General features: G+C 39.7%; 1 protein-coding gene across 4 annotated transcripts in view; it reads left to right on the forward strand.

Moving 5' to 3' along the window:
* The first annotated feature begins 1,254 nt into the window (after window positions 1–1,254).
* The window catches only part of msi1 (musashi RNA binding protein 1), a 30,902-nt gene continuing 18,044 nt past the window's right edge, over window positions 1,255–14,112 (forward strand). For 3 of the 4 annotated variants that reach the window (XM_015395111.1, XM_015395112.1, XM_015395113.1), the window contains exons 1-6: window positions 1,257–1,469; window positions 1,732–1,772; window positions 3,206–3,287; window positions 3,437–3,521; window positions 12,079–12,120; window positions 13,777–13,869. In XM_015395111.1, coding sequence (XP_015250597.1) covers window positions 1,411–1,469; window positions 1,732–1,772; window positions 3,206–3,287; window positions 3,437–3,521; window positions 12,079–12,120; window positions 13,777–13,869 — 402 coding nt within the window. In that variant the 5' untranslated portion in view covers window positions 1,257–1,410. Of the gene's footprint in view, window positions 1,470–1,731; window positions 1,773–3,205; window positions 3,288–3,436; window positions 3,522–12,078; window positions 12,121–13,776; window positions 13,870–14,112 lie in introns of all 4 variants that reach the window. The other variant, XM_015395114.1, reaches the window with a different exon arrangement.

The raw sequence follows: 14,112 nt of genomic DNA on the forward strand, positions 1-14,112 counted from the left end.
ATCTTTTACTGAATCCTACATTGTAGCATGGCATAGACCATGAACGGTTACAGTTTGAAGAACACCTGCTTGCTTCTGATGATTTCCTTTAGCTAACCAATGAGAGTTTGCGTTCTATGACTCATCCAATCACACTAGTTTTCACTAGATGTGGGTGGAGCCAAAGATCTGCATTGGATGGAGCACATGACGGGAAATAAACATTATTTATAAACATTAAACCGAAGCCAAGAGTAATGAGTAACGTTTGTTTTAAAAATGTGAGGAATAAAATGTACAGATATTTGTGTGAAAATGTAATGAGTAGAAGTCAGAAGTAGGAAGAAAAATCAGTAATGGAGTAAAGTACAGATACCTAAAATATGTACTTAAATACAGTAAAGAAGTATTTGTACTTCATTACTTGACACCTCTGGGTATCGGTGCCCTATTTGTCGATACTCGCCGATACCGATGCCAGTATCAGAGCACTGGTATCGATGCAACCATGGGCGGTTCTAGACAGGGGCCAACGGGGGGCCAGTACCCCTATAGATCATGTCCTGGCCCCTGTTATGGCCCCAGTACTGAAGACATAATACTCAAAGAAATTGTAATGATTATCTGTGCTGGGGCAAACATAGTTACTGATAGGTCCTTTGGATCTATTTCATTTTTTGTTTCTTTACAAATTCAGTTTTTTTCTAATTATTTAAAAGCAATAAGGTGAAAGCTTCACTGGTTTTGAGATAGGTAATGTTTTTTTTTTTTCAAAACAAATTGCTCATATTTGTACAGCTCAATTTATCAGTTTTTCTTGAGTTCTAATTCAGATTTTATAGAAAACTGTAATTTTACCTTAAATTATGTCAAAAATATGTTCAATTCCTAAATCATGAATGCATATTGACCTATAAGGCATAGAATTTTAATTAAACCTATTGAATAAAAATTTCACTTAATGCAGCTATCTTAATATATTTGAATGCCGGGCCCTGTTTTTTATTTCATGCTTTTCTGTGCCCCCATGAAAACACGCTGGCCCCCTCCTGGCCCCCTTGGTTTAGAACCGCCACTGGTTGCAACAGTAGTAAATACACTTAATTTAAGATATTTTTATTTTTTTAGAGATGTTTTTCCAGTGCGACTAAACTAAAGGTCCGTTTACTTTTATTTTGAAAGGCCTCGCCGGAAGCGGAAGGTGGTTTCCGTCTAACTTGACTTCGGAGCTGTGTGGCGGCGGCGGTGGGATGAGACAGGGACAGCAGCGGGGACAGAGGGAAGGAGGAGGAGTCTGTCCCGGTCTGCATCTGGCCCGCTCCCCTCTCTGTCACCCCGGAGCCGAACCCGCCCAGCTCCTCTCACTCTCTCTCTCTCTCCGTCCGTCCTGCCGCACGGCTCTGCTCACACACCGAGACCAGAGGACTGGGAATGGACACGGAAGGGAGCCAGAGCAGCCTGTCCGCAGCGGACTCCCCTCACGACCCCTGGTAACAGACGATAAACTTTGTTTTTCAAACTTTCTGAGATGGAACCGGCTTTTTCAGTGAGGTGCGCAGGCAGCCTCACACACCTCCACAGAGGGAGAGATTCACCTAAAACAGGATGATTCTCTGGGAAAACCCATCTGCAGCTGCAGGATCTCTCTGAAAAGCCCAGAAACAACTCAGCCAGTGCTGGGAAAGTAGCTCAGCTCCTCAATGCTCCTCTGTTGACTCTATTAATCTGCATATTTTCTCACTTTTTCCACAGCAAAATGTTCATAGGTGGACTCAGCTGGCAGACCACACAAGGTAAATCCTTTTCCACCTCCAAGTCTGCTCCAGTGTCACTGGGATATTTTTAAGTTACTGCACGGATTTCATTAAATCCATCAAATATTGTTTTTTTATATAGATTTTATTATTATTATGATCTTTTAAGCTTTAGATTTTAAATTCCCTCCTAAATTAAAATATAAAATAGAAGTTAGAAATAAGAAAATTGCACGATCCTGGAAAGTTTTAGGTAATGGGAAGATGCACTGATTACTCAACTGCAGATCGGAATCAGCCGATTTTCCCTAGAATTGGTTATTACTGTTTTTACCCTATTTAATGTAAAAAAAAAAAAAAAAATTCTTCCTGTTCATGAGGTTAATTAAATCTAGCCTATAAACGCCTCAACAAGCTACATGTCCTTTGATGCAATTTGATATCAGTGAGCTGCAGGTCACACATTAACCCAGGAAGATTTTTTTCCTCTATTTATTTTATGCATCAAAATCACAAAATACAAAAAAGATAAAAGTTTAGGACGGATATTTTTTGATTCATACAAGGAATTAACCTTAGAATGAATGCTAGAGATGCACCGATGCAGAGATTTTAAAGGCTGATACCGATTATTTGGACATCAGTCTAACAGATCCCTCATATTTATTGCCAATTTTTCAGGGCCTGTATTTGTAGCTGATGATTCTTTCTCTACATTCTTTTACTTGATAAAAAAAATGACACAATGCTAACAAATGTTACATAAATCCCAATTTAAACAAAAAAGAAACATTTATGATTACATAAAACAAATCAATATTAATGGAGAATGCATGTGCACAAGTTATGGCTGCTAAATGCACTGATTAACTGGTGTTTTTATCAGGAAAAAAAGCTAATATCGTATTTGCCTTTCTGAAATAAACACATTTTTCTAGTTTTTCTAGATCTACTTTATATTAGAAACCTGCAGCCAATCCGTATCTTTATGTCTAGAGGTCAGGCTCAGAAGGTATCGGATTTGAGAATACATGCAAACAAAAATCGGAATGTATTACCGGTCTGGAAAAGCCTGATCGGTTCATCTCTAGTTAAGTTTGCTTTGATTCATGCTCTGTGATGATGGGATGATTTAACTTATTCTATTAGGAAGTTAAATCAGAGAACCTGTGGCATGTTTTCCCTTTTTATTGCATCATAACTGTTAGGAAAAAGAAAGAAAAAAGTATAATCAGCAGGTCAGAAAAATCCAGATTTAATTTCGAGGTTAATCAGATCAGGAAGGACTGGAGGGCTCAAGAGATTTACGCGCTCTGTTCTTTCTAAGTTTTACTGAACAGAAAAAAAAAAAGCAAAAACTCAAACTTTTTAAAATGTTTTCTCTGTTTTTAAATCAAAAAGCGCCCGCTTGTCGACCTCATTCACAGCATGTCTGCTTCCTTCCCATCGTCTTGTTTCTGTTTCTGTCTCAGAGGGTCTGAAGGAGTACTTCTGCAAGTACGGCGAGGTGAAAGAGTGTATGGTGATGCGAGATCCGGTTACTAAGCGCTCGAGGTGAGGGAGCTGTGAGCTTGGCTTCTCCCGCCGAAAGAGCTGAAAGTTTATCTTTACTGCGGTTTATTCCTCTTTGCTCATGATGCATCGTTTCATCAACATCAGGCCTGTGTAATGCCTTCTTTTCCCTCCTTCTCTGATGTCTGCAGGGGTTTCGGATTTGTCACCTTTGTCGATCAGGCCGGCGTGGACAAAGTTTTGGCCCAAAGCAGACATGAGCTGGACTCCAAAACAGTGAGTTCTCTGTGTGTTTACTTCCCAGCACTGCCTAATCCCATGGCTCAGTGTTTGATTAGTGGATTTTTCCAGTAATCTGCCAGAAAGGTGCAACTTTGCTACAACCTTAGTGTGTTTACCAAGGGGTTCCAGTGTGCTGCTTTTTTTCTTTTTTTTTTCCCTCCTCCTGTGCCAATAATACACAGTCCGGGGCCTGCATCTGCTGCCACACCTCAGATGGGAGCACTTTACATGATAAAGTCATTAAGCCGACACATGGGAGAAAGTGCTCTCTCGTCTGTCTTCTGCCAAACAAGGCAAGAAAATGTCACCCAGTGTCAATTTCCATAGAAACAAGGGAAGCAGGACAGGGCTGCCTTCTCTGCCAGGCTTTGATTTGGACTCTGAATTCAAACTAGTTTCCTTCTTTTTTTTTTTTTCTCGTTCCCTGAGGGCTGGAATTGACCCTAACAAAAAACTTTCTGGATGGAACAAGCGAACGCAACCTGAAACCATCAAGGTGTGAAAAGCAGCAGCAATCAAACTCCTGCGAGCCGAACTCAGCGGCCGGTTTGAAAAGTCAGCGCCACGCATTCAGGCCGCTCCACCTGCGCCGACTGCAACTCAAAATGCATCAATGGGCCGCGTTGCAGGCTGATTGTGTGTGTGTGTGTGTGAGTGTGTGTGTCTTTTTTGTCAGTAATGAATGTGGGCTGGTCTGGGAACAATGTGGCCTGTTGGTCGCCATAGGGACCGCTGCCCCCGCCTCCCTCCCAAGTTGGGAGTGGTGATTGGTGTGAGTTGATCACTGTATTGAAATGAGGGGAGGCTATTTTCTGCTTCCACCGGTGTTTAAAAGGAAGGCGGCGTGGATCGACCAGCAGCCGATGGGAAGAAACGCGGCGAACGATTCTGCTCGTCAACTTTTAACACCCAGGAGAAGCCGTTTGAAGTATTACTTCAGCATCTCTCACTGATAGGAAAGCTCTAACAAGTAGCGGCATCATGGTTGGACGCCACTAACTCACCATGGGGCTCATTACCATAGTGATGACCCCCCCTCCTCCCAGTTGAAGAGCTGCGCTCTCAACAAAAAGACAAAAGACACCAACTCACAAGCTTTACAATCATTTCTAGGAAAGAAGGAACTGTGATGCTGAAAGTTTATCCTCCATGTGAGCCAAAGTAGAAGGAAACACGTTTCACACTCCTTGAACTTTTCCGCATTTTGTGACGTTACGACTCGCTGGATTTAGGCTGAGGTTGTTTAAAGCTGGGCTTAGGTGGCGTCACACCTGCTGGCTGTCAGTGATGGACAGGTTTAACTTTGTTCTGGTGGTTAGAGGCAGGATTTTCACTATTTAAAAATGAAATACATCCGGTTCAACACAAAGTTTTTAGGTTTTCTTAATTATCAAATAAAAAATTATTGATTTGGCAAAAAAATTGAAAAAGAGATAACTTGTTTCTGATTTGTGTTGCTAAAAATATGCAAAATCAGTTTCTAGATAAGATGCAATAAACAAAAATATTTAACCCAAATAATTTAGAAAAAATGTATGGAAAGATGTTTTGTATATTTTTGATGAATGGTGATGAAAGAATTTAATTCTGTCTATAAAAACTGGAAAGCTTTATTATCATCATTATGGCAGAAACAAAAATAAAAATAGCTCATTGAATAGTGCAAAAAAACAACCTACCAACTTAAATAATAAAATAAAAGCTAAATAAATGAGCTTGATTGGTCATGAGTAGAAATAATAGAAATTCACAATTCAATTCGTTTTGTGTTTTGTTTTGTTTTTTACCGTAAAAACAAGCAAAGCTGAAGTTCTCTTAAACAAAGAGTTTAAGATTATTCTGTAAAAAAGTAGGTGTTGTGGGAAAAAAAACGGCTTATAAATAAGCACTCCGTGCCTTCCAAAGCATGATGCTGCCACCACCGTGTGAGGATGTAACCTGACTCCGCCAGATGGATTTCCTCCACATATCCATCTGGAAACCTTCCGTTGAAGTAAATTTAGGAAGGGGTGAAAATACTGGTTAGCTGATTGGCCTATGTTGGTGATAGACGGGCCAAATAAACCAATCAGATCAACGAAGCATATGACGTACTAACAGAGCGACGACGAAGAGGAGCCAATTGATAGATCAAACTCTTGCTGAAACCAGTCGGGAGAAGAGCAAAAACATCTTTTCCTCTGAGAAAAGCCTCCAGAGCAGTGTTTTGCTCTTCTTTCAGTGAAGAAATACTCTGTAATTCCGATAAAACTTGCTCGATAGCCACGCTAACGCTAGTTTCATGGGCTGAAGCCGCCATGTTCTTTAGTCTGAACTGTCGCGCTTCTCGTTGCGTCACACCTCAACCCGCCTCAAAGCCAACGCTGATTGGACGTTCGTTTGGTGAACGGCTCCAAATTTTCTTTAACGGAGAGTCTCCAGACTGATTAGCGAGTGAAACCTTGAAAGCTTGCGAGATCAGGATGGTCTCACGAGGCTAGGTGTTGATGGTGAGATGGAAGTGAACTTCATCCATAGTCTTTTGCATTTGGTTAAAAGTCCTAAGAACAGATAAGATAGACTTTACTGATCTAACAGTGGAGAAATTCAATTGTCACATCGGCTCAAAAGGAGGAAAAGGTGCATTCTACGTAACTTATGTAACTTAAGATTTATGTACATTTAGTTGTCTTATTTGACTTTTTTTTTTTAACCTGCACTTTTTGCTCATTGGTTACTGACTGCCTAGATTTTACACGGTGAGGTAAAAGATGCACTTTTCAGGTGTTTATTTATGAAAAAAATATTTTAAATGTTTTCCTTCCACTTTCCAGTTCTTACCACTCTTTGCTGGTTTATTGCATAAAATGCTGGGAGTACTAATGCGACAACATGTGAAAAAGTTCACTTTGAAGTCTGCAAGAGGTCAGCAGTGTCCTCGGTGAGTTAGCTCTGTGTGGAGAGGCTCATTGATCAATCAGGGGTTGGATGGAGAGTAGAGTGGGCCTTTTAGCCCCCCCCCTCCCCGGTTCTCTCTAATTCAGGCAGGTTATCCTGTTAGAAAGGAGGGAGAGAAAAGTTCTCCAGTGGCAACAGAAAGAATGTGCCGTGCTGTGACCGAGTGAAGCGCTCCGGCGCTGGAATTAAAAGAGCTTTGCACAGCCGCCGGGCTAAAGAGCAAGTACAGTGCTGCTCAGGAATTTATTGGTGCTTATTGTGTTTTGGGACAGATGCGGACCAGTTCTGACCAGCGCACTACGGCCGGGTGGGCTGTGATTTATGCTGCTAATGCGCAGCTTGTTGCCCTTTTCGGTGTCCTTTCAGCTTCCCGCTGTTAGAGTTTGAGTCGACCGTTAGAGGCTGAGCCTTTGTAGGACAAAGTTTCCTGCTCAGTTAAAGAGTTTAACACAAAGACACCTAAGCCAGTTGCTGTAACCCCCCCCCCATCTGTTTCCATACTGAGCTGAGTGGAAAAAAAAAAAGTGCTGCTAGGGGGGGTGGCTGTGTGAGATGACCCCATCTGTGATTACTATAGCTATCCTCACTAATAGGATTGGAGTCATCAAGCTTGAGTTGCTCCTCGGAGATGTTGGAGGCTGCCGCCCAATCGGCAGGTTGCTGTGAGCGCGTTCCCAGCCCGGGCCCAGGCGGGCGCCACGGTCGGCCAACTGTTGCATATATAGGCGGGATGTAGCCTGTTAAAGGGGATTGGCCTGATTTCATAAACCTCTGCTGGACTTAGCTCCAGCTTCTTCTCTGTTACATGACAGACAGCTCTATAAACTATTTGGTTTTATGCTGTAAATATTTGATTTCAATCAACTTTACTGACTTAAGATGTTATTTTTTTTAAAAATGCAGGAAATACTTGCCTTTTTGACTATTAAACACATAAATCTTGAACAGTTTTGCAGATCTGAAACTCAAACTGGAATAAGAGAATCTGAAAACTCTGATTCTTAATAACATTTAATCCAAGCTTTGACTAGACCATTCCAACACATGACTGAGTTTAAGTCCGTTATCGAAGGCGATCCCTCAGCCTGAAGCATCACATTTTCACTGTGGCGGTGGTGTTTTACACGAGGGTCGTCCTCGCCATGTTTGCTGTGTCCCCTACATGGATCATGCTGAAATGGAAACAGGAACTTTATGCAACATTAGAACAGATTTATGGAAGGTTTGAAGCTCAGCATATTGGTCGCAACGTAATCCTGCTTTAAACTTCTACATAACCTTCTCCCTGACCTGTTTACTCTGCTTGTTGAGCTTCAGGATGCTGTTTGTTGTAATGTTTTCAGTCCTTCACAGAAAGGCAGTGCTGTATATTTCTACTGGGATTAAATTACACAGAGAGGAACTCTATTACCCCATTTACACTACCCTTGAAAAACCGATCCATGCCGAGACCGGTCCGAGCTCGGATCAGTTAACCAGGCTGAGCTCGGTTCTGACGACCGTTTACACATCACTTTATCTCGGTTCCTCGACTCCTCGCCTCCTAGTGACGATCTGCGTTATTACTGCCAGTATTAAAGGAGGAAATCAAGCAGTTGGTGGCGGTAATGCACCAAAAGTTGTTTGTGAAACCGCCATAAAACACAAGACGAAGAAGGAGGGAATCTAGCAAATCAAAATGGCGGAGCCCGTCACATTCAGAAAGTTAGGCTTGATTATTATTGCTGTACTTCGGTGTTATTATTTAAAATGTTGCGCGGAGAAGATTTCGATTGCTGTTTATAGTTTAAGAAGAAGCTGTTCTTCTTCTTCTGTTTCCGGAGGGGCATTACCGCCAGCTACTGGAATGGAGTGTGAATCGGGATGTGCAGTCAGACAGAGATGATGCGTTCTGTTCATGCGCTCTTGTTATCAGAGAACCGAGCCAGGGAAAGACCGAGCCGAGCCCACCTCTGGAACTGGTCTGCAGTTAGCTCGGTCCGGTTGTGTCTAGCTCGCTTCAGTTCAGTTTGCTTTCCATTTACACACGATAAGTTATCTCAGTTACTGAGCTCGGACCGGTCTCAGCACGGTTTTTCAAGGGTAGTGTAAATGGGGTATATTTAATATCTCTGCTCCTAAAGGCAATCCGTGGGACAGATTAATTTAGGTATATAAGAGTAAAGACGCTGAATATAAAAAGAAATGGCCTTTTTTTTGTTTAGTTTTTGCAAAAACACAGGAAAACTAAATGCTTTGTGCACGCCTATTGCATCAAAAAACCCTCGCAACACGATTGGTGCAACATCAAAACTGTGTAAAAGTTTTTTAAAACTTGAACAAGAGTTAAAGTTTTGAAAAACTTCCTTTAGGGTGGTTGCTAAGCAGCACATCCTGGTTTTAAAGCCATTTTGATGACATGTTTATTATTCCTGTGTGAAGACTGTAGGTAAGTACAAACATAGCTGATTTTCAGGGGGAAATGTTTCACAATATGCAGACGATCGTCTCCTTTTCCCAACACAATAAACCAATATCATTACAGAGTTCACTGTGTCTGTTTAATGTCCCCCCATTGTCCCCAGCCTTGATTGTGCCGTGTGCTGCAACGTGTTTGACTTTTGTTTGTGTGTGTGTGTGTGTGTGTGTGTGCACAGGAGTGTTGGACATCGGGAAGGGTTGGTGACCGGAGGTGACTATCAGACTAGCCTAGCCAACCAATAGAGACTAAACAGTAGACTCTGCATCTGATCCTAAAGTAATTAGCATCTAGTGGTTTTTCTCTCTGCTCTCTAGAACAGAAGTAAAGAAAAGAGTAAATATATCCTTGTTGTTGTTGAAAATTTGCGGCGACATCAGTTCTGGTTAGAAACATCACTGTTGCCCTCGCTCTGGTAAACGCATGTGGTTTACCAGAGAGGCTCTAGCTGTCTACTGTAGTTCAACTCTACCCTCTCATGGTTCAGGACTAATCATAGCGCTGTACTGTCTCACCATCTGTTAGTGCAACAGCAGTACAGTGTGGCGTAGTCTAGATGTTCTCTAGCTCTATTAGACCAGTATAGACTAATATAGAGGTCTCAAATTCCAGTTTTACAGACTGTCTTGATTGTATCTTCATGGCATGGTGTGGTTCTCTCTCCCATCTGTGAGCCTCTCCACATGATGGCTGCTTTTTTAAAGTTGTGTAGATGGGTGTCCTAAAGCTTAATTCACCGCTTTCCTGAGAGTAATGGGTAGGAACTGAGGAGCCGGAGAAGCTGAGAGTCAACAGAATGACCCAACGGTCCCTGTTGTTGTCATCACCGACGTCAGAGAGGAAAGCAAATGAAACCAATAACTCCCCCCCTCCTAAAATATGCCGCTCTACAGTCGGCGTGGCGTGATTGACAGCTTCCGTCTTCTGCTCCTCGCCCCCGGTTTCTCTCGGCCTCCCTCAGACACGCTCTGGGCCCTCCTCGCCGAGGAGGCGAGGTGCGTTTTGTGATTGTGATGCCCGTGTGAGATTCCAATGGATCACATGTCACACAGTGGTGATGATACACGCTGACGTTCACAGGCCATCCACCTGAGCTCTCACATGTGCTCTGACATTACATGTATGTAAAACTTGGGGCAGAAATTAATGCAAATGTGAAAAATATCCAACCTTAAAAAAAAAGAAACCAACCAACTAATCTGAGTCAGATTATGGTTTTATTATCTCCTTATTTTAGCATCAATAGAAACAAATTCCAGTGATTTATCAAAGGAAAAAATAAGACTTAAAGTTTCTAGTTTCATTTTATAACATATCTAAACAGTTATTCGAACTGATTCTAAAAAAAAAAAAACGTTAAAATTAAAAATAACAAACTTTATTTTTCATTTTAATATTTGATTTGATGAAGATTGTTTTTTATTCGTTGAAAAATGAAGTCTGAGAATCTTAATAAAAAAATATCTGAAATTCTGACATTACAAACAAAAAGTTTGTGGATACACAGACTGTTATCTAAATAAACGTTTTTTATTAAAGACCAAACATTAAACTTTAAAAAATAGTTTTGACTTTACAAAAATCTAAATTTCAAAGTACAAAATACAGTTAGAATTTTTACTTGATAAATGGGAATTTTTAAAGCTTACAAACCTTCATGATACTTAGTTTGAGAGATCAATTACTTCTTTGTAAGTTCCTCTACAGAAATGTTTAGGAATTGCTGAGACTCAGCATCAGAGTTCTCAGTTTAGTCTCAACTTAACCAAAACAAGAAAAAAAATATTACTGTATCAATTAAAACTTAAACAATGGCCAGAAAATGGAGGGAGCAGCACTGCATGTGTTTCAGGTGTTCTCAAGGCATGGCTGCTGAACGCACTAATGAAACAGCGAACGCACAAATAAATCAGTGAAGGCACTAATAAACCATCTGTTGCATGAACAAATCTGCTAACGCACAAAAAATTCAGCTAACTTGCCAATAAATCAGCAAAGGATCTAATAAATCAGCTAACGCACCAATAAACCAACTCTGGCACAAACATATGTGCTAACGCACAAACAAATGTGCTAACGCACAAACAAATGTGCTAACGCACAAACAAAATGGGCTAACGCGCAACCAAATCAGCTAATGCACGGACAAAATTGGCTAATGCGCGACCAAATCAGCTAACGCACAAACAAAATCTGCTAACGCGCGACCAAATCAGCTAACGCACTAATAAACCAGCTATGGCACAAACACATGTGCTAACGCACAAACAAATGTGCTAATGTGCGACCAAAACAGCTAATGCGCAACCAAATCAGCTAAGCTGTGAACAAATCTGCTAACGCACAAAAAAATGTAATGCAGTGAACGCACTAATAAATTGTGAAACGCGGTAATAAACCAGCAAACGCACCAATAAGCCAGCTATCACACTAGGTTAAATTAAAATAACTTAAATTCTAAATCTGCCAGGGGTATGAATAGTTTTGAGCTGAGCTCAGTCTTTATGAATCCAGAATCTTTTTCAGTTTAGCTAAGTTTTGATTTTCTGATTTTGCTGCATAGATGAAAGGTGAAGATTAATGATAATATAGTCAGATGAAGGTTTTACTGTTTACAGATTTGTTTTTAATAATCAAAGCATTTTTCTGTGTATCTTAGGGGAGCATTAACCAAATACAACATGAACAATTTAACAAGTTTTGGTTGTTTTTATATTTTCCCAATTATTTATGACTGGGTTTTATATGTAAAAAAAACAAAAACAAAAAAGTTTTATCAGCCAATCTTTTACTCTGTTCTCTAAATATCAATATAAATGTTTCAAGACATTACGATGCTTATTTCATCCTAATTATTTTAACCCACTGTTTTGACAGTTTTCTGACATCAGCTATGAATCTTACATGTTTTTAGAGCTTTTCTTTCATGTGATGTGATTTTTGTTCAGACGGAGTCGTCTGCTCTCTGAAAACATGAACCATAGGGTTATCTTTTCAGAGAGGATGATGCCCCCAAAAAAGAGAAAAAAAAACAGGTGCTTTTGACCAAAATAGGAGATCCATTTTATTTGAAGCTATTTAAAGAGGCCAGGGCTGTGATATCAGAGGAACCGGCATCGTTAAGCGGTTCCTGTTTTTCTGTGTTCTCTCCTGTAGATCGATCCAAAGGTGGCGTTCCCTCGGAGAGCTCAGCCTAAGGTGAGTGGAAACGTCTCCTCATCTTGTGCATTGTTTCAGGTTGGTTAGCGTGAGTCGGGCATTTTAAGTGTCTTAAGAGGTTAATGCCGCATAATCTGACCGACACGAGCTCTGCTGCCGTCACAGAAGCAGTTTCTTACCAGAAACCTTCTCCACTGTGGTTTTTAATGATCTTGCATTACAGTTTTGAAGTTGTTTAACTTTGCATTTTGTTTAATGCAGTTTGTTTAATGCCATTAAAATTTTCTTTGATTAAAACTTTATCGTTTAAAACTGTTTAAAACTAATATTTCCATCAGGTATTTTCTTTTATTTATGCATAAAAACATGGAAAAAAGGTCTGAAATGACCTATTATCATTTAGGAAGCTTTTCTGCTTTGAAGCAAAATCTACTTTACATTATTTCTGTAAACGCAGAACTTTAATCTATTAGTTTAATTCAGTAAAACTAAGTCAAAAACATGAATGTGACATTTTTAAATGTTTGAAGACATTCTGTTAGCATAGTTAAAGTCTTATTTTCTGGCTTCTCTAAGATCATATTACTCTAACTTTCTGGATCTGCCTTATAGGAAGCTGCTTGATGGATCCAAACTTTAGTTTTCAACAATTAATAAAAAAATACAACTAAAGCTTTTTGGTCATTCTCCTCACTCCATTGTCTAACAGGAGAAGGACATCGGTGTCAGAGTTTTAATGTGTTCTATCTAAGTTAATTATATTATTTATCTCCTAAATCTTCCTGCTCTCTGTGAGTGAAGATAAGTTGAACGTGATTCCAGTTTCAGCGCTTTTAGATTTTTGCCCTGATTTCAAACTTGGGCAAATATATAAAAGTAGCTCAATTTTATGGCTATTTTATTAATATTAAAACACATGTGCTTCAGGTAAACAACATTCTCTTGTTTTACCCATTTTTAGTGAATTAGATTTTGTCTCAAATCATATTTATACCCCAGAAAAATAGGAACATTCTGATCAACTGAAGAAAGTAAAATACAGAGTAGAAATTAATCTTCAAGATATGTTTTCTATGAGTTTTTATGGGTTCTTGCTTATGTTTCAATGGGGCGTATTAAAAAATACTGTAACATCACCGAGTGACATAGATTGAAATTTTAAAATAATTGTAATCGAAGATTCCATTCCTCTCTGGAAAAGTCAATGATTGGCTCTTCTGATTTTCCAGGTATGATTTGGCCTAAAGATGGAAACAAGAATATGAAAATTTTTTTTAGGTTTTTAGAAATTTATATTAAGCTTTATCAACCTTTTGGGTTTTGAACTACTGATAGAGATCCCAAATATACATGAACAATTGAACTGCTTGTTCCGGCTCTGCATCTTTTATTTTTATTTTTACACTCTGTAAGGTTTAAACTCTTTAAAAAGCTTTAAAACTTGTTGTTCAGTTTGTTTCTTGTTTCTAAAAACTGAGAAATTTTCAGAGAACTTCCGTTTGGCTTAATTTGACACACCAAAGTTAGTCTGGATGCCGAAACTTCAGCAGGTTTTTTTTTTTTTTTTTATCTGGATAACTCTGAAAGCATTGGTTTTCTCATTTTCACAGTTTTCTACTTAAATGTATGCACACCCAATGTTAGAAAAACTACCAGATGTCCTGAAGGGTGTGAAATGTTTTCCTTTTTGTTCAGCTGGTGACACGAACCAAGAAGATCTTTGTAGGTGGCCTGTCTGTGAACACAACTATCGAAGACGTGAAGCAATACTTTGATCAGTTTGGCAAGGTGAGGAACTTCTGGAGACCTAAAAAAAATGTCTGTTTGATTTATCTGTAATTTAAACCATTTTCATTGTTCTTTTTTGTGTGGCGTCTGGACAGAAACAAAACAACAACTTAGAAAGTCGAAGCTCCACAGTTTGGTAGATTTTATCTGAGAAAATGTTCACTTCCAGAGGCTAGCAGGTGCCTGGAGATGAAGGAGTTACTGCAAGTATGAGGAGGGTGAAAATAATAATGAGGCAACGGG

This window comes from Cyprinodon variegatus, unplaced genomic scaffold, assembly GCF_000732505.1.
Source record: "Cyprinodon variegatus isolate N-32 unplaced genomic scaffold, C_variegatus-1.0 Scaffold725, whole genome shotgun sequence".
Classification (NCBI taxonomy): Eukaryota; Metazoa; Chordata; class Actinopteri; order Cyprinodontiformes; family Cyprinodontidae; genus Cyprinodon; species Cyprinodon variegatus.